Source organism: Piliocolobus tephrosceles, chromosome 1 (genome assembly GCF_002776525.5).
Source record: "Piliocolobus tephrosceles isolate RC106 chromosome 1, ASM277652v3, whole genome shotgun sequence".
Classification (NCBI taxonomy): Eukaryota; Metazoa; Chordata; class Mammalia; order Primates; family Cercopithecidae; genus Piliocolobus; species Piliocolobus tephrosceles.
The window spans coordinates 175,892,846-175,911,633 of NC_045434.1; the positions used below are offsets into that span (position 1 = coordinate 175,892,846).

At 44.1% G+C, this 18,788-nt stretch overlaps 1 protein-coding gene across 1 annotated transcript; it reads right to left on the reverse strand.

Moving 5' to 3' along the window:
- Positions 1 to 11,101: 11,101 nt before the first annotated feature.
- LOC111548784 (heterogeneous nuclear ribonucleoprotein A1-like) lies at positions 11,102 to 12,366 on the reverse strand. Its single transcript, XM_023221503.3, has one exon. The coding sequence runs from the start codon at positions 12,313 to 12,315 to the stop codon at positions 11,353 to 11,355; it is 963 nt and encodes a 320-aa protein (XP_023077271.1). The 5' UTR covers positions 12,316 to 12,366; the 3' UTR covers positions 11,102 to 11,352.
- Positions 12,367 to 18,788: the final 6,422 nt, after the last annotated feature.

The following is an 18,788-nucleotide window of genomic DNA, read 5'->3' on the forward strand; positions in this document are numbered from 1 at the left end:
CCCTTTCCCAGGATCCTGGGAGCTCCTTCCAGCTCCTACATCTGGACGATGACAACTGAAGGTGCCGAGACTCGGGGACCCCCATCACCCTCGCTAAGACGCGGGTAACTCTCCTGGTAGCGGGTAAGACAATTACTTTTTTAATCAACAGCGAGGCTACCTATTCTGTTTTGCCGTCCTTCTCTGGACCTAGCCTTCCATCCAATATCTCTGTAGTAGGTGTAGACGGAAAGCCATCCACTCCACAAAAACTCCAATCCTTAATTGCTGCCTGGCCAACAAGTACTTTGCGCACTCATTCCTCATTCCCAGCTAAAAAGGGCCCCTACGGAAAGCAATCAGTGGAAATCAGTTTGGCTTTCCCCCACTCGCCTCAAACTTACTAAATTTTCTTAACTATCTCATACTCCCCAACCTTGCCAGGACTATCCTTCTGGGTTTTGCCCATATTCCAACAAATGCTTCCATTCCTCATTCCTATACTAATACTGTGCCTTATTTTATTTTTCATCCGTGCGTCCAAATACCAACCATGGGCCCCGACCTTAACGACGCCCCTTAACAGCAGGAAGTAGCCAGACAGACCACGGCGCCCCTTTATCACTATTATCAATAAAAGGTTGGACTGTTTGGACGAACGGAGGCAAGATGGTGCACTTCCGGGTTCTTCTTCACCACCAACTCTTACCGCGCGTGAAAATGCAGCCAGCGCCCAGGGAGGGTGCAGACCAACTGGGCATGCGCCAGGTGACGTCAATCTGAAGAGACCAAGATTTACCTGGTCGCACCTGCGGAACGCCCCTGACACGCCCATGCCCCACCTATTGCCCTCCCACTCCTAGAAAAGCCGCTCTCCGCCATTGAGCCACGCGGCCTTCTCACAGCCCGGCGGCCTTCTTGCAGCCCCACTCCTGTCGGGATGTCGGGACTGTGGGAAGTCCGTCCGAGAGCCCCACCGCTGGGGGACTCTGCCGGCCTCCTTTGCCGGAGGCCGACAGACTTCTCCCGCACACCTTAGGTTACTAAAATAAACCAGCAGTTTTGCTGTTACACTTGCCTACCCGCTGGTTCTTTTGCGCCCGCTCGGCTGGTCTTAGAAAAACAAGACAGAAGTGTGGCCTGATCCCCCATGGTGTGCCTTTATCGGCACTTTGGTTTGGGTTTGGGTTTTGATTTGGTTTGAATTGCTTGACAGGACCAGTCTTGGGAACTTGCCCACTCCATTTGAGTGGAAGCGTGGCCTGATCACCCACGGTGTGCCTGTACCGGCACTTTGGTTTTTTATTTTGACTTGACTTGGATTGCTTGGTACTTTGGTTTTGACCTGGCTTGGATGTCTGGATACTCTCATTTTGGTTTTGATCTTGGTTTGGTGTAAACTACAAAAGTGTGTGTGTGTGCCCTTTTTACCCATTGTTTTGTGGTGTGTGTGTGGTGTGAGCGTAGTGTTTTGTCTAGAGGAAACATGGGTGAGGCACAAAGTAAGCCCATCCCACTAGGAACTATGTTGAAAATTTTCAAAAAAAGGATTTAAGGGAGACTATGGAGTACTATGACACCAGGAAAACTTAAAACTTTGTGTAAGATAGACTGGCCAGCATTAGAGGTAGCTTGGCCATTAGAAGGAAGCCTGGGCAGGTACCTTGTTTCAAAGATGTAGCACAAGGTAACATGTAAGCCAGGGAACCCAGACCAGTTCCTGTACATAGACACTTGGTTACAGTTGGTTTTAGACCCCCCACTCCCAACACACAGTGGCTGAGAGAACAGCAGCATAAGCAGCTGGCAGAGGCAAGGAAAAACCAGCAGAGAGAGAGAAAGGAAAGAGACAGAGAGGAAAAGAGGCAAAGAGAGAGAGAGGAAGAGACAGACAAAGAGGGAGTCAAGGAGAGAGAGAGAGAAAGGAAAAGACAGAGGCAAAAAGAAAGTCAAAGAGGGCCGGGCGCGGTGGCTCAAGCCTGTAATCCCAGCACTTTGGGAGGCCGAGACGGGCGGATCACGAGGTCAGGAGATCAAGACCATCCTGGCTGACATGGTGAAACCCTGTCTCTACTAAAAAATACAAAAAAAAAAAAACTAGCCGGGCGAGGTGGCGGGCACTTGTAGTCCCAGCTACTCCGGAGGCTGAGGCAGGAGAATGGCGTAAACCCAGGAGGCGGAGCTTGCAGTGAGCTGAGATCCGGCCACTGCACTCCAGCCTGGGCGACAGAGCAAGACTCCGTCTCAAAAAAAAAAAAAAAGAAAGTCAAAGAGAGAGAGACAAAGTCAAAGAGAGAAAGAGAGTATATAAGTAGTTAAAAAAAAAAAGTACCCTATTCCTTTAAAAGCCATCATACCAATTCTAATTTGGACAAAACAAGGTCTTACTAATAGCAAAGGATAATTAAAATCCCAAACTTACAAGGTTTTCAACAAAAGTAAAGTTTGCTAAAAGTTAACAGTGTAACATGTATTATAGTAACTTCTATTCTTGTGGCCTTAGACAGTCTAGTCCACAGACATAAAAAAAGGTTTGCTTTGGAAAAGAACGGTTATCATCTTCAGGAAAAAAAGGGGGGAGGGGCGGAATTTATATAAAAAGAGTGTTATATGGTAAATTCTTGTCCTGAAATAAATTAACTGGTTGTTTAAAGAAAGAAGTGTTTGTAATAAGTCAGAAAGTTAAGGTATGTGGAAAAATTGCCTGTAAAAGTTGTGAAAGAAAAAAAAGATTATAAAAAAGTGTGTTAAAAAAGGAATTTATGCAAAAAATGTATAATTTAAAAGTAACGAGGCCTCCTGAATGTAAAACTATTGAAAAAAAAAAACAGTTTATGTGCAAGGTGTATAAGAAAAGCAAAATATATTTCTGGTAAAAGGATTATAAGGAGGCATAAGAATGTACATTTTTACCTACATTAAAAAGTTTTTAAAAATTATTGTTTTGAAGGTTTAAGCAAGTTTTAAAACATTAACTGTAAAGAACATTCTGTGTGTAAACATATTAGCTAAAGTTAAAGAAGTATCATCCAGTTTTTCTGTGAACTGGACATTAAAGTAAAAGCATAACAAGTTTTTCTTAAAGCACCAACCTGCTCTTTAGCAAAAATTATAAAAGGTTAAACAGAGTCTATGAAATCTTACCTTATGGTCAGACATTAAAAATTAAATAAATATGTCTACAAGGTTTTATTAAAATTAGGTTTAACATTAATAACACGCTAATACAAAGATAACATTTAGCTTATCTGGTATAAAAATCATATGAGAAGCATTGTTAAATGTAAAATGGTATTTGGCTTTCTTTGGTTTAAAAACCAATAAAAAATAGGAGCTACAGGAAATTTCTCAGTAAAAAGGCACTAGGGACTATAAAGTCCACTGCCAAGGTCCCCACATTTAAAACAAAAAGTCAATTTCTTAAAAATTATATACTTGGTTTATCTTCCACTTTCTCAAAAAAAAAAAAAAAAAAACACTAAAAGGCTTTTAGCACATGTACCACCCCTAGAATTTCCAGTAAACCAGCACCAGCCTGAAGATCACGTTCTCATCGAAAGGTGGAAAGAAGAAAAACTCGAGCCAGCCTGGGAAGGATCCTACCTTGTGCTGCTAACCACCAAAACTGCTGTTTGTACAGCAAAAAAGGATGGACTCATCACACCTGAGTCAAGAAAGCACCACCCCCTCCAGAGTCGTGGGCTATAGTCCCAGGGGAAAACCATACCAAACTAAAGCTAAGAAAAATTTAACTATTTTAATCTATTCTATTACTCTCTCTTCTTTCCTCGTTCTATTGCTGACCATCTAGTTATTAATATAACCAAGTCAATTTTGCCTCAAACTATTGCATTTAATGCTTGCCTTGTTATACCCTGTGAGGACTTGCCAAGTCAAAGACAGCTTTCTACTTCAGAAAAGTACCTCTGTTCCTCCTGACTCTCCTCAGACTGGGCATTAGTAAACTAGGACCATTTAATCCAGGGAGATCTCGATAAAGACCCCAGTGCCAACCAGGAGTCTTGCCCCCTGATGTAGAGCTTTCATGCCATAGTTGGTCCCACATTCTGTGGACCACTAAAGAGCAATGATGGACTGCCCCAACCAGTTTTTGTAATTTTCCTAAAACCATACATTCATTTTACTAGAGGATCATAAAAGTTAAAGACCTAAAACAAACTTTAGCAATTAAGACAGGATACCAAGATGGAAATGCCTGGATAAATTGGATCAAATATTCCATCCACACGTTAAAAAAAGCAGTTGTTATGCTTGTGCACATGGCAGGCCAGAGGTCCAGACTATCCCCCTTCCACTAAGGTGGTCCTCCAGTCGACCAGGCATAGGCTGCATGGTAGCTTTTTTCCAGGATTCTACAGCCTGGAGTAATAAGTCATGCCAAGCTCTCTCTCTGCTATATCCCTAAGTCCGGCACCCTGCGGTTCAGCTCCCGAGGGCCATCCAGCTTCCGTCTCCCAACACTAAGTTCACTTCATGTCTCTCACGGCAGGGAGGAAACTTAGCATTCCTTGGAGACCTGAAAGGATGCAGTGAGCTTAAGAATTTTCAAGAGCTTATCAATCAGTCAGCCCTTGTTCATCCCTGAGCAATGTGTGGTGGTATTGTGGTGGACCTTTACTGGACACTCTGCTGAATAACTGGAGTGGCACTTGTACTTTAGCCCAATTGGCTATCCCTTTCACCCTGGCATTCATCAACCAGAAGGAAAAAAAATAAGACATCATAAAGCGAGAGAAGCCCCTTATGGGTCTTTCGACTCTCATGTCTATTTAGATGCAATTGGAGTCCCATGAGGAATACTAGATCAATTTAAAGCTTGAAATCAAATAGCTGCAGGATTTGAGTCAATATTTCAGTAGGTGACAGTTAATAAAAATGTAGATTAGATAAACTACATCTGTTACAACCAACAGCAACGAGCTTTTCATGAGTTGAAAAGAAAAACTCATGTCGGACCCAGCCCTGAGGCTACCTGACCCGACAAAACTCTTTACACTCTGTATGTGTCAGAAAAAGAAAAAATGGCAATTGGAGTTTTAACCCAGACTGTGGGGCTCTGGCCAAGGCCAGTGGCCTAGCTCTCAAAACAACTAGACAAGGTTTCCAAAGGCTGGCCCCCAGGTCTAACGGCCCTAGCAGCAAAGGCCCTGTTAGCACAAGAAGCAGATAAACTAACCCTTAGGCAAAACCTGAATATAAAGGCCTCCCATGCTGTGGTAACTTTAATAAATACCAAAGGATATCATTGGTTAACAAATGCTAGATTAACCAAGTACCAAAGCTTTCTATGTGAAAATCCCCACATAACCATTGAAGTTTGCAACACCCTAAACCCCACCACCTTGCTCCCAGTATCAGAGAGCCCAGTTGAACATAACTGTGTAGAGGTATTGGACTCAGTTTATTCTAGCAGGCCCAACCTCCGAGACCATCCTTAAACATCAGTAGACTATAAGCCGTATGTGGACGGGAGCAGCTTCGCCAACCCCTGCAAAGTGACTCTGAAGAAGACAACAAGCCCTGCTCCTATCACACCTGGAAGCTGACTGGTCCACGCACAGCTGAAGCATGAGGAAACTCATTGCAGGACTCATTTTCCTTAAAATTTGGACTTGTACAGTAAGGACTTCAACTGACCTTCCTCAGACTGAGGACTGTTCCCAGTGTATACATCAAGTCACTGAGGTAGGACAAAAGGTTGCTACGGTCCTATTATTTTATGGTTATTATAAGTGTACTGGAACTCTAAAAAGAACTTGTTTGTATAATGTTATTCTATACGAGGTATGTAGCCCAGGAAATGACCAACCTGATGTGTATTATGACCCATCTGAGCCTCCCATGACCACAGTTTTTAAAATAAGATTAAGGACTGAGGACTGGTGGGGGCTCATAAATGATACGAGTAAAGTGTTAGCCAAAACAGAAGAAAACAGGGTGCCCAAACAAGTCACCTTAAAATTTGATGCCTGTGCTGTCATTAATAGTAATAAGTTAGGAATAAGGTTTGATTATCTTAATTAGAAAAGAGGCTATATGGCAGAAAATAAGTACATTTGTCATAAATTAGGAGTGTGTGGAAATAAATGTAAATACTGGTCTTGTGTCATTTAGGCCACTTGGATTAAAAAAAAGAAAAAAAAAAAGGATCCAGTCCACCTTCAGAAAGGAACAAATGGCCCTTCCTGTACTAAGGGACAATGTAACCCTTAGAGCTAGTAATAACCAATCCCCTTGATCCTCGCTGGAAAAAAGAGGAACGTGTGACCTTAGGAATCGATGGGGCCAAACTGGATCCTGGAGTAAGTACCTTGGTTCGAGGAGAAGTTTACAAACGCTCTCCTGAGCCAGTGTTTCAAACTTTCTATGATGAACTAAATGTGCCAGTACCAGAAATTCCAGGAAAAACAAGAAATTTGTTTTTGCAATTAGCCGAGCATGTAGCACAGTCTCTCAGTGTCACTTCATGTTATGTGGAGGAACTGTAATAGGAGATCAATGGCCATAGGAAGCCTGAGAATTAGTACCTACAGACCCAGTTCCTGATGAATTCCTGGCTCAAAAGAATCACCCTGATAATTTCTAGGTACTAAAAACCTCAATTATTGGACAATATTGCATAGCTAGAGAAGGAAAAGAATTCACTCACCCCGTAGGATGACTTAGTTGTCTGAGACAGAAACTGTATAATGGTACCACAAGAACAGTCACTTGGTGGAGTTCAGATCACACAGAGAGAAATCCATTTAGTAAATTCCCAAAGTTGCAAACCATGTGGACCCATCCGGAGTCCCACCAGGACTGGACAGTCCCCACTGGATTATATGTGGGCATAGAGCTTACACCAAATTACCTGACCAGCGGGCAGATAGTTGTGTTATTGGCACTATTAAACCATTTTTCTTCCTACGGCCCGTAAAAACAGGCGAACTCCTGCGCTTCCTTGTCTATGCTTCCCGCGAAAAGAGAAGCATAGCTATAAGAAAATGAAAAAATGACAAATGGCCCCCTGAGAGAATCATACAACATTATAAGCCTGCTACTTAGGCACAGGACGGCTGGTGGGGATACTGGACCCCCATTTCCATGATCAACCGAATCATACGGTTACAAGCTGTCTTAAAAATAATCATTAGCTGGGTGCGGTGGCTCACGCCTATAATCCCAGCACTTTGGGAGGCCAAGGTGGGTGGATCATGAGGTCAGGAGATCGAGACCATCCTGGCAAACACAGTGAAACCCCGTCTCTATTAAAAATACAAAAAATTTAGCCGGGCGTGGTGGCGGGCGCCTGTAGTTCCACCTACTCAGGAGGCTGAGGCAGGAGAATGGCGTGAAACCAGGAGCCAGAACTTGCAATGAGCTGAGATCTTGCCACTGCACTCCAGCCTGGCGACAGAGCGAGACTCCGTCTCAAAAAAAAGAGAAAAATAATCACTAATAAAACCAGCAGAGCCTTAACTATCTATTCTGGCCCGGCAAGAAACTCAGATGAGAAATGCTATCTATCAAAATAGATTAGCTCTCGACTACTTGCTAGCAGTGGAAGGAGAGATCTGTAGGAAATTTAACCTTACACATAGATAATCAAGAGCAAGTAGTTGAAGACATGGTTAGAGATTTGACAAAACTGGCACATGTGCCCATGCAAGTGTGGCATAGATTTGATCCTAGGGCCATGTTTAGAAAATGGTTCCCAGCGCTAGGAGGATTTAAAACTCTTATAATAGGAGTTATAATAGTAATAGGAACCTGCTTACTACTCCCTTGTTTGCTACCTGTACTTCTTCAAATGATAAAAAGCTTCATCGCTACCTTAGTTCACCAAAATGCTTCAGCACAAGCGTACTATATGAATCACTATCGATCTGTCTTGCAAGAAGACATGGGTAGTGAAAATGAAAGTGAGAACTCCCACTAATAAAATGAGTGAGAGTCTCAAAATGGGGGAATAAGGGAGGAAACGACCCCTCATATAATCTTATGCCCAATTTCTGCCTCCAAAGAAAGAAGTAAAAACTAAAAGGCAGAAATGAAATCCACAGGCAGACAGCCCAGTGCCGCACCCTGGGCCTGGTCGTTAAAGATCGACCCCTGACCTAATCGGTTATGTTATCTATAGATTACAGACATTGTATAGAAATGCACTGTGAAAATCTCTATCTTGTTTTGTTCCAATCTAATTACCAGTGCATGCAGCCCCCAGTCACATACCCCCTGCTTGCTCAGTCAATCATGACCCTCTCATGCTTACCCTCTTAGAGTTGTGAGCCCTTGAAAGGGACAGGAATTGCTCACTCGGGGGGTTCGGCTCTTGAGAGAGAAGTCTTGCGGATGCCCCTGGCTGAATAAACCCCTTCCTTCTTTAACTCGATGTCTGAGGAGTTTTGTCTGCGGCTCGTCCTGCTACATAGCCTCATTTTACCCAACTGCTATTTAAGATGGAGTTGTTCCGCTGGGCGCGGTGGCTCATGCCTGTAATCCCAACACTTTGGGAGGTCGAGGCGGGTGATCACGAGGTCAGGCGATTGAGAGCAGCCTGACCAACATGGTGAAACCGCGTCTCTACTAAAAATACAAAAAGTAGGTGGCATGTGCCTGTAATTTCAGCTACGCAGGAGGCTGAGGCAAAAGAGAATCGCTTGAACCCGGGAGGCGGAGGTTGCAGTGAACCGAGATTGAACCATTGCACTCCAGCCTCGGCAACAGAGTGAGACTCTGTCTCAAAAAAAAAAAATAATAATTAGCTGGATGTGGTGGCGCATGCCTATAATCCCAGCTACTGGGATGACTGAGGCACAAGAATCCCTTGAATCCAGGAGGCAGTGGTTGCAGTGAGCCGAGATCATGCCACTGCACTCCAGCCTGGCAACAAAGTGAGACTCCGTCTCAAAAAAAAAAAAAAAAAACGAAAACAAAAAAAAACAGAGTTGCTCTGGTTCACACGTCTCTGACAAAGTGAGCCCCTGCCCCCAGCTGAAAGCTCTTTCTTATTTGGCATTCGAATGTGGAATTCTGGAATTTTCTTATTGGCAACAAATACTGTCAGTTATTTTCCTTGAAGTGACAGGCTCACTTTGTTCATTTTTCAAGGAAAAGGCTGGCTGTCGCTGTGGCTCATGCCTGTAATCCTAGCACTTGGGAGGCCGAGGCGGGTGGATCACCTGAGGTCAGGAGTTTGAGACCAGCCAGGCCAAAGTGGTGAAACCTAGTCTCTACTAAAAATACAAAAATTAGTTGTGCGTGGTGGCTGATGCCTGTAATCCCAGCTACTTGGGAGGCTGAGGCAGGAGAATAACTTGAACCCAGGAGGCAGAGGTTGCAGTGAGCTGAGATCATGCCACTGCACTCCAGATTGGTCAACAGAGTGAGACTCTGTCTCAAAAGAAAAAAAAAAGAAAAATTCTAATATATTAAAATATAACTGATTTTTTCTGTTAACCTTGTACCCTGAGACCTTCCTAAACTCAATTATTACTTTTGGTAACTTTTTGGAAATCTATTCAGGTTTTCTATGCATATGGGCATGTCTTTTGTAAATAAAGACACTTTAACTTCTTTCTTTTCCATCTATTTACCTTTTTTTTCTTTGCTTTACTCCACTGGCTAGGACTTCCAGTACACAGTTGAATGTAAGTGGTGATGGTAGACATCCTTGCCTTATTCCCATTCTAAAGAAGAAAGCATTCAGTACTTCACCATTATATATGATGTTAGCTGTAGTTTTGTGTGTGCGTGCACCTGCATGTGTATAGATGTCTTTCCTTAGGTTTAGAAAGTTTCCTTCTATTTTTTTTTTTTTTTTTTTTTTTTTTTTTGAGACGGAGTCTCGCTCTGTTCCCCAGGCTGGAGTGCAGTGGCGCGATCTCGGCTCACTGCAAGCTCCGCCTCCCGGGTTCACACCATTCTCCTGCCTCAGCCTCCTGAGTAGCTGGGACTACAGGCACCCGCCACTGTGCCCGGCTAATTTTTTGTATTTTTAGTAGAGACGGGGTTTCACCGTGGTCTCGATCTCCTGACCTTGTGATCCGCCCGCCTCGGCCTCCCAAAGTGCTGGGATTACAGGCGTGAGCCACCGCACCCAGCCTAGAAAGTTTCCTTCTATTCCTAGTTTGCTGAGATTTAAAAAAATCATGATAGTTGTTGATTTTCCTTAAGTTTTTTTTGCTGTTGTTGTTCTATTAAGATGATCGTAGAGTTTTACTCCCTTTTTTTTTTTTTTTTTTTTTTGGCGGAGTTTTGCTCTGTCACCAGTCTGGAGTGCAGTGGTGCCATCTCAGCTCACTGCAACCTCTGCCTCTTAGGTTCAAGCAATTCTTCTGCCTCAGCCTCCTGAGCAGCTGGTATCACAGGCATACACCACCACGCCCGGCTAATTTTTGTATTTTTAGTAGAGATGGGGTTTCACCGTGTTGGCCAGGCTGGTCTCGAACTCCTGACCTCAGGTGATCTGTCCACCTCCTAAAGTGCTGTAATTAGGTGTGAGCCCCTGTGCCCAGCCAGTTTTACCTCTTTACTCCATTACTATGATGAATCACATTGGCTGACTTTTCAATATGAACCAACTTTGTATTCTTGTAAAAAGCACATTAATTCATGATACAAATACAATATTTTTTTTTATTTTAAACAGAGTCTTGCCTTGTCACCCAGGCTGCAGTGGCACAATCTTAGCTCACTGCAACCCACGCCTCCTGGGTTCAAGCGATTCTTCTGCCTCAGCCTCCTGAGTAGCTGAGACTACAGGTACCTGCCACCACACCCAGATAATTTTTATATTTTTAGTAGAGATGGGGTTTCGCCATGTTGGCCAGGCTGGTCTTGAACTCCTGACCTCAGGTGATCCACCCACCTCGGCCTCCCAAAGTGCTGGGATTACAGGTATGAGCCACTGTGCCCAGTCCAGCCGATGATACGGTATTCTTTTTAAATATTATTGGTATTCTTGGGTCTGAGTTAATGAGTCGTATTGGCCTGCAGCTTTTTCTTCTTCTTCTTCTTCTTTTTTTTTTTTTTTTAAAAAGACATTTATTCAGCGTCACGATCAGACTATTACATTTAGCAATCAACAGCATGGGTGCAAAAAAAAAAAAAATCTACATTAAAACCCTTTGTTGGAATGCTTTACACTTTCCACAGAACAGAAACTAAAATAACCTGTTATACAATTAGTCACAAATACAGTCCTCGAGTTTTTTGCCCATACACACGAGTATTTGTCTAAAACATGTCTTCTTTGTAGCAGCTAGGCCCTGCCACCACTGTGCTTGGCTGAGTTCACAAATCTGTTGTAACCTGTAGCTTCCCTGTCACTTCTCTGGCTCTCCTTTCCTGGTAAGCTTTGTTTCCTAATTAAAATCTTCTACCACTGCCATAGCTACTGCTGCTGCTGGAACCGCCATAGCCACCTTGGTTTCGTGGTTTTGCAAAGTATTGGCCTCCACTGCCATAGGGGCCAGAGCTTCTGCCTCCAAAATTTCCTCCCTTCACGGGTCCAAAATTTGAAGACTGATTGTTGTAACTGCCAAAATCATTGTAGCTTCCACCACCTCCAAAATTGCTTCCATCATTACCAAATCCATTATAGCCATCCCCACTGCCACCATATCCACCACCACCACGGCTGCCACCAAAGCCAGCACGACCACTGAAGTTTCCTCCACGACTCAAGTTGTCATTCCCACCGAAACCACCTCCATGACCACCACCAAAGTTTCCAGAACCACTTCGACCTCTTTGGCTGGATGAAGCACTAGCCATCTCTTGCTTTGACAGGGCTTTCCTAACTTCACAGTTGTGGCCATTCACAGTATGGTATTTCTGAATGACAATCTTATCCACGGAATCATGGTTGTCAAAGGTTACAAAGGCAAAGCCCCTTTTCTTGCCACTGCCTCGGTCAGTCATGATTTCAATCACTTCAATTTTCCCATACTGTTCAAAATAATCTCTTAGGTGATGTTCTTCAGTGTCTTCTTTAATGCCACCAACAAATATCTTTTTCACAGTTAAGTGGGCACCTGGTCTTTGAGAATCTTCTCTTGAGACAGCTCTCTTTGGTTCCACAACTCTTCCGTCCACCTTGTGTGGCCTTGCATTCATAGCTGCATCCACCTCCTCCACACTGGCATATGTGACAAACCCAAAGCCCCTGGAACACTTGGTGTTTGGATCTCTCATTACCACACAGTCCGTGAGCGTTCCCCATTGCTCAAAATGGCTCCTCAGGCTCTCATCGGTTGTTTCAAAGCTCAACCCTCCAATGAAGAGCTTCCTCAACTGTTCGGGCTCTTTAGGAGACTCTGACTTAGACATGACGGCAAGAGAGACTTTAACGATGCTTCTTCGGCAGCGTCCACAGGCAGAAAGGAAGCAGCTTTTTCTTCTTATAAAGTCTTTGTTTAATTCTGATATCATGGTAATGCTGGCCTCATGAAATGAATTTGGGTGGCGGGCGCCTGTAGTCCTGTAGTCCCAGCTACTCGGGAGGCTGAGGCAGGAGAATGGCATGAACCCGGCAGGCAGAGCTTGCAGTGAGCCGAGATCATGCTGCTGCACTCCAGCCTGGGCAACAAAGTAAGACTCTGTCTCAAAAAAAAAAAGAATTTGGAAAATGTCCCTTCACTTCTATTTTCTTTCTTTTTTCCTTTTCTTTTTTTTTTTGTTCTTCATTCTTTTTTTTTAGTTGGGGTTTCATTCTTGTTGCCCAGGCTGGAGTGCAATGTCATGATCTCGGCTCACTGCAACCTCCACCTCCCAGGTTCAAGCGATTCTCCTGCCTCAGCCTCCTGAGTAGCTAGGATTACAGGCACCCGCCACCGTACCTGGCTAATTTTTTTTTTCTTTTGTATTTTTAGTAGAGACGGGGTTTCACCATGTTGGTGAGGCTGGTGATTTTTATTGGTATATAATAATTGTACATATTTTGGGAGTACATGTGATATTCTGATACATGTATACGATGTATAATGATCAGTTATGAAGAGATTGGGATATCCATCACCTCAAACACAAACATTTATCTTTGTGTTGGGATCATTATAATTCTTCTAAATATTTTAAAATATACACTAAATTATTTATAATTATAATTTCCCTACTTTACTATCAAATACTAGAATTTATTCCTTCTATCTAACCATATTTTTGTACCCATTAACCAACTTCTCAATTTCTTTTTTTTTTTTTTTTGAGATGGAGTTTCATTCTTGTTGCCCAAGCTGGAGTGCAATGACGCATCTTGGCTCATCACAGCCTCCACCTCCCGGGTTCAAGCAATTCTCCTGCCTCAGCCTCCCGAGTAGCTGGGATTACAGGCATGTGCCACCACATCTGGCTAATTTTATATTTTGAGTAGAGACGAGGTTTCTCCATGTTGGTCAGGCTGGTCTCGAACTCCTGACTTCAGGTGATCCGCCCACCCCAGCCTCCCAAAGTGCTGGGATTACAGGTATGAGCCACCATGCCTGGCTCAATTTCTTTAATTGATATAGGGCAGTGGTGATTTTATCCCTCCCTTAGGGGACATTTGGTAACATCTGGAGACATTTCGGGTTGTTACAACTGGGTGGTCATTCTGGCATCTAGCCGGTAGAGGCCAGGGATACTGCTCAGTACCCTACAATACACAGGACAGCCCTCCCCCACAACAATTATCCAACCCAAATATCAACAGTGCTGAGGTTGAGAAACCCTCATATAGAGCTATTTGAACTTTCTAATTTTTCTTGCATTGGTTTTGACAATTTGAGTCTTTTTTTTTTCTTTTTTTGAGACAGTCTTACTCTATCACCCAGGTTGGAGTTCAGTGATGCAATCTCAGCTCACTGCAACCTCGGCCTCCCAGATTCAAGAGATTCTTGGTGCCTCAGCCTCCTGAGTTGCTGGGATTACAGGCACGCACCACCACACCCGGCTAATTTTTGTATTTTTAGTAGAGGCGAGGTTTCACCATGTTGCCCAGGCTGATCTCTAACTTCCAACCACAGGTGATCCCCCTGCCTCAGCCTCCCAAAGTGCTGGAATTACAGGCATGAGCCACCATGCCTGGCCCCAACAATTTTAGTCTTTTAAAGAATGTGTCGGCCGGGCGCGGTGGCTCAAGCCTGTAATCCCAGCACTTTGGGAGGCTGAGACGGGAGGATCACGAGGTCAGGAGATCGAGACCATTCTGGCTAACACGGTGAAACCCCGTCTCTACTAAAAACTACAAAAAACTAGCCGGGCGACGTGGCGGCGCCTGTAGTCCCAGCTACTCGGGAGGCTGAGGCAGGAGAATGGCGTGAACCCGGGAGGCGGAGCTTGCAGTGAGCTGAGATCGGCCACTGCACTCCAGCCTGGGTGACAGAGCAAGACTCCGTCTCAAAAAAAAAAAAAAAAAAAAAAAAAAGAATGTGTCTGTTTCACCTAAGGTATTGATTGTCTTCATATAAAGTGTTTCAGAATATTCCATTATTATCCTTTTAATGTTTATCGTATGGGGTGGCAAACTACAGCCACAAGCCAAATTCATCTTGCAGCCTGTTTTTGAAATAGAAATACATAATTTTTATGGCTCCTTTACCCCTGCAATAGAGTTAAATAGTTGCTTCACAGATCATGTGTGACCCACAAAGCCAAACATGCTCCCTGAATCTTTACAGAAAAAGCTCGCTGACCTTTGGTTTATAGGATCCTTAGTGATGTCCCCTCTCTTATTACTGATACTGGCAATTTGTGTCTTCCTCTTTTGTACCTTATCAGGCTAAGAGATGTTTATATATTTTATTGAACTTTTCAAAGGACTAGCTTTTGGTTTTGTTGTTTTTCTCCGTTTATTTTATATGTCACTGATTTCCAGTCATATTTATAGTTGATTTCTTTCTACCTTAGTTATATTGTCAAACTAAATAAAAGAGATTATCCAAATATAATAAATTAATTCAGGAGTAAGCATTGCAATGTGGAATATGGTACCGTATTAACCTATGGGCATATGAGGAAGTTGGGAGCAAACCCCCCAAAATCTGGCCGTAAACTGGCCCCAAAACTGACCATAAACAAAATCTCTGCAGCACTGTGACATGTTCATAATGGCCCTAATGCCCAAGCTGGAAGGTTGTGGGTTTACGGGAATGAGGGCAAGGAACACCTGGCCCACCCAGGGCAGAAAACTGCTTAAAGGCATTCTTAAGCCACAACCAATAGCATGAGTGATCTGTGTCTGAAGAGCATGTTCCTGCTGCAGTTAACTAGCCCAACCTATTCATTTAATTCGGCCCATCCCTTAGTTTCCCATAAGGGATACTTTTAGTTAATTTAGTATCTATAGAAACAATGCCAATGACTGGTTTGCTGTTAATAAATATGTCGGTAAATCTCTGTTTGGGGCTGTCAACTCGGAGGGCTGTGAGACCCCAGATTTCCCACTTCACACCTCTGTGTTTCTGTGTGTGTGTCTTTAATTCCTCTAGCACTGCTGGGTTAGGGTCTCCCCGACCGAGCTGGTCTCAGCATGAGGAGGTAAAGGAAAATAAGGGTTGTTTTTTTTTTTTTTTAATTTTTTTTGAGACAGGGTCTCATGTGTTGCCTAGGCTGGAGTACAATTGCACAATCATGGCTCACTGCAGCCTCAACCTCCCAGGCTCAATCAATCCTCCTGCATCAGCCTCCCAAGTAGCTGGGACTACTGGCACATGCCACCACCCCTGGCTAATTTTCATATTTTTTGTAGAGACAAGGTTTCACCATTTTGCCCATGCTGGTCTCAAATTCCTGGGCTCAAGGGATCTCCTGCCTTGGCTACTCAAAGAGTTGGGATTACAGGCCTCAGCCACTATGCCTGACCTGAAAAAAAAAAGTGGGGGGGGGGGGGTTTAAAGGAAAAGTTAGAATCATTACATATAGTAAGTTGTTTTGGAACAATTATTGGTTGCTACAAGAATCAGTAACAAGGGTTAGTCAATAACAAGCATTAATCCAAAATCCAATCAATAACAAGCATTAGTCCAAGGCTGGACAGGCAGTTACTTGGCAGATGTTTTCACAGAAGTTTTTTTTTTTTTTTTTGAGACAGAGTCTCGATCTGTTGCCCAGGCTGGAGTGCAGTAGTCGGATCTCAGCTCACTGCAAGCTCCGCCTCCCAGGTTTACGCCATTCTCCTGCCTCAGCCTCCCGAGTAGCTGGGACTACAGGTGCCTGCCACCTCGTCTGGCTAGTTTTTTGTATTTTTTAGTAGAGACGGGGTTTCACCGTGTTAGCCAGGATGGTCTCAATCTCCTGACCTCGTGATCCGCCCGTCTCGGCCTCCCAAAGTGCTGGGATTACAGGCTTGAGCCACCGTCACAGAAGTATTTTGTGTAAGGTTGTGATGGCTTTTGTGCAAGGCTGTGGTTTAGATGCAGACAGGCAGGTGAGCCCCCAAACTGGGGCTTAGTCTGGGAGTGATCTTGGCTTTGCCCAGGAAAAAATTTAAGGGTGAGCCGGTGGTGTTAAACAGCAATTTTTTTTTTTGAGGCAGGGTCTCACTCTGCCACCCAGGCTAGAGTGCAGTGGTGCAATCCCAATTCACTGCAGTCTCAACCTCCTGGGCTCAAACAATCTTCCCACCTCAGCTACCCAAATAGCTGGGACCACAGGTGCCCACCACCATGCCCAGCTAAGTTTTGTATTTTTTGTAGAAACAAGATCTCATTATGTTGCCCAGGCTGGTCTCAAGCTCCTGAGCTCAAGCAATCTTCCTGCCTCAGCCTCCCCAAGTGCTGTTATTGGAGGCATGAGCCACTATGAGTGATCAAACAGCAATTTTTATTGAACTGGAGCTACTCCTTATAGAGCAGAGACAACTCATAGGCAGTGTGCCCAGAGCAGCTCTCGTCCTGTTGGCAACTGTATTTATAGCCACTTCCACCCACGTTTAATTAGATGCAAATTAAGAAGCAGGCTAATGCAAATTGAGGGGCAGGTTATTCCTAACTTTCTAGGAAAGGGGCAGTAATTTCCTGGTCATTGCCATAGCATCTGTAAACTGGCCCCAGAGGAAGTATCTTATGCTAATGACCAGTAAGGGTAGCTAAGGATGGCTTTTGTTGCCATCTGCTGGTTCCTGCCAGTTTCTTCATTTTATCCAAGTGGGATTTTGAGACCTGGAAATAATTTCTGCCAGTCCCCTACTTCATTCCCCCTCAGAGATTAGATACTCCTCCTTTCTTTTTTTTTTTTTTTTTTTTTTTGAGACGGAGTCTCGCTCTGTCTCCCAAACTGGAGTGCAGTGGCCAGATCTCAGCTCACTGCAAGCTCCGCCTTTCGGGTTCACACCATTCTCCTGCCTCAGCCTCCCGAGTAGCTGGGACTATAGGCACCCGCCACCTCGCCCGGCTAGTTTTTTGGTATTTTTTAGTAGAAACAGGGTTTCACCAGGTTAGCCAGGATGGTCTCGATCTCCTGACCTTGTGATCCACCCATCTCGGCCTCCCAAAGTGCTGGGACTACAGGCTTGAGCCACCGCGCCTGGCCATACTCCTCCTTAATCTTTAAAGGGGTGGCCGGGTGTGGTGGCTCAGGCCTATAATCCCAGCACTTTGGGAGGCCAAAGCAAGTGGATCACTTGAGGCCAGGGGTTTGAGACCAGCCTGGCCATCATAATGAAACCCCATCTGTATTAAAAATACAAAAATTAGCTGGGCATGGTGGCACAGGCCTGTGGTCTCAGCTACTCGGGAGGCTGAGGCAGAAGAATCACTTGAACTCAGGAGGAGGTTCCAGTGAGCCAATATAGCACCACTACACTCCAGCTTGGGGGACAGAGTGAGACTCTGTTTACAAAAAAAACAAAAACAAAACTTAAATGGGCTGCAGAAGGGCAGAGGGCCATCTTCTGTAGCTGTTTTCTGCTAATTTTATGGTCATGGGCCCTGCCTAGCATTGGAGGAGTGACAGTCTCTGGATACCTAATCTGATGGGTCTAATAGCAGCGTGTTTTTGTTTTCTGGGTCAGAAGAAGGGATGGGTTAGAAGCCTTGTGCCAGCATTGTTTTCATGTGGAATTATTGTAGTCTAGAAGACACAAAAGTTACTAGGAGGTTAAATAAGCAAGGGCCAAAAATTAGTGATAATAGAATCGCATTAAAAGTCTTAGGAAAGGTAAAAAAAGAAAAAAGGTGAGAATAACACGTATAGTTTAACACTGCACATACTCTGCCTTGTAATATTATTTATTTTTGTGTTTGTGAAATAACTTTAAGTCTTATAAGAGTTCACAAGTGTAGGTCATGATGTCCTCCTTTTACACCTACAGGGACTCGTAAGAAACAGGTTTAATATAGGAGAGATGTACCCAGCTAGTGATTTGCTGAAGTTTAACAGTAGTTGGGGGTACTTAACAATACCTATTAAGGGCTCTTTTATTTTGGTTGTAATTGATTCTCGGGGTAGGGGGACAGAGTGAGACTCTGTCTCAAAAAAAAAAAAAAAAAATTACAAGAAATTTTGCTTTTCAATACTATAACCTGTTTCTTTTAAGAACTTATTGGCAGGGCGCGGTGGCTCACACCTGTAATCCCAGCACTTTGGAAGACCACGGAGGGCGGATCACGAGGTCGGGAGATCAAGACCATCCTGGCTAACACAGTGAAACCCTGTCTCTACTAAAAAAAATACAAAAAAATTCGCGGGGATTGGTGGCGGGAGCCTGTAGTCCCAGCTACTTGGCAAGCTGAGGCAGGAGAATGGCGTGAACTGGGGAGGCGGAGCTTGCAGTGAGCCGAGATTGTGCCACTGCACTCTAGCCTGGGCGACAGAGGAGACTCTGT

Coding starts and splice junctions, on each gene's coding strand:
- LOC111548784 (XM_023221503.3), bottom strand. CDS start 12,315: ATGTCTAAGTCAGAGTCTCCTAAAGAGCCCGAACAGTTGAGGAAGCTC.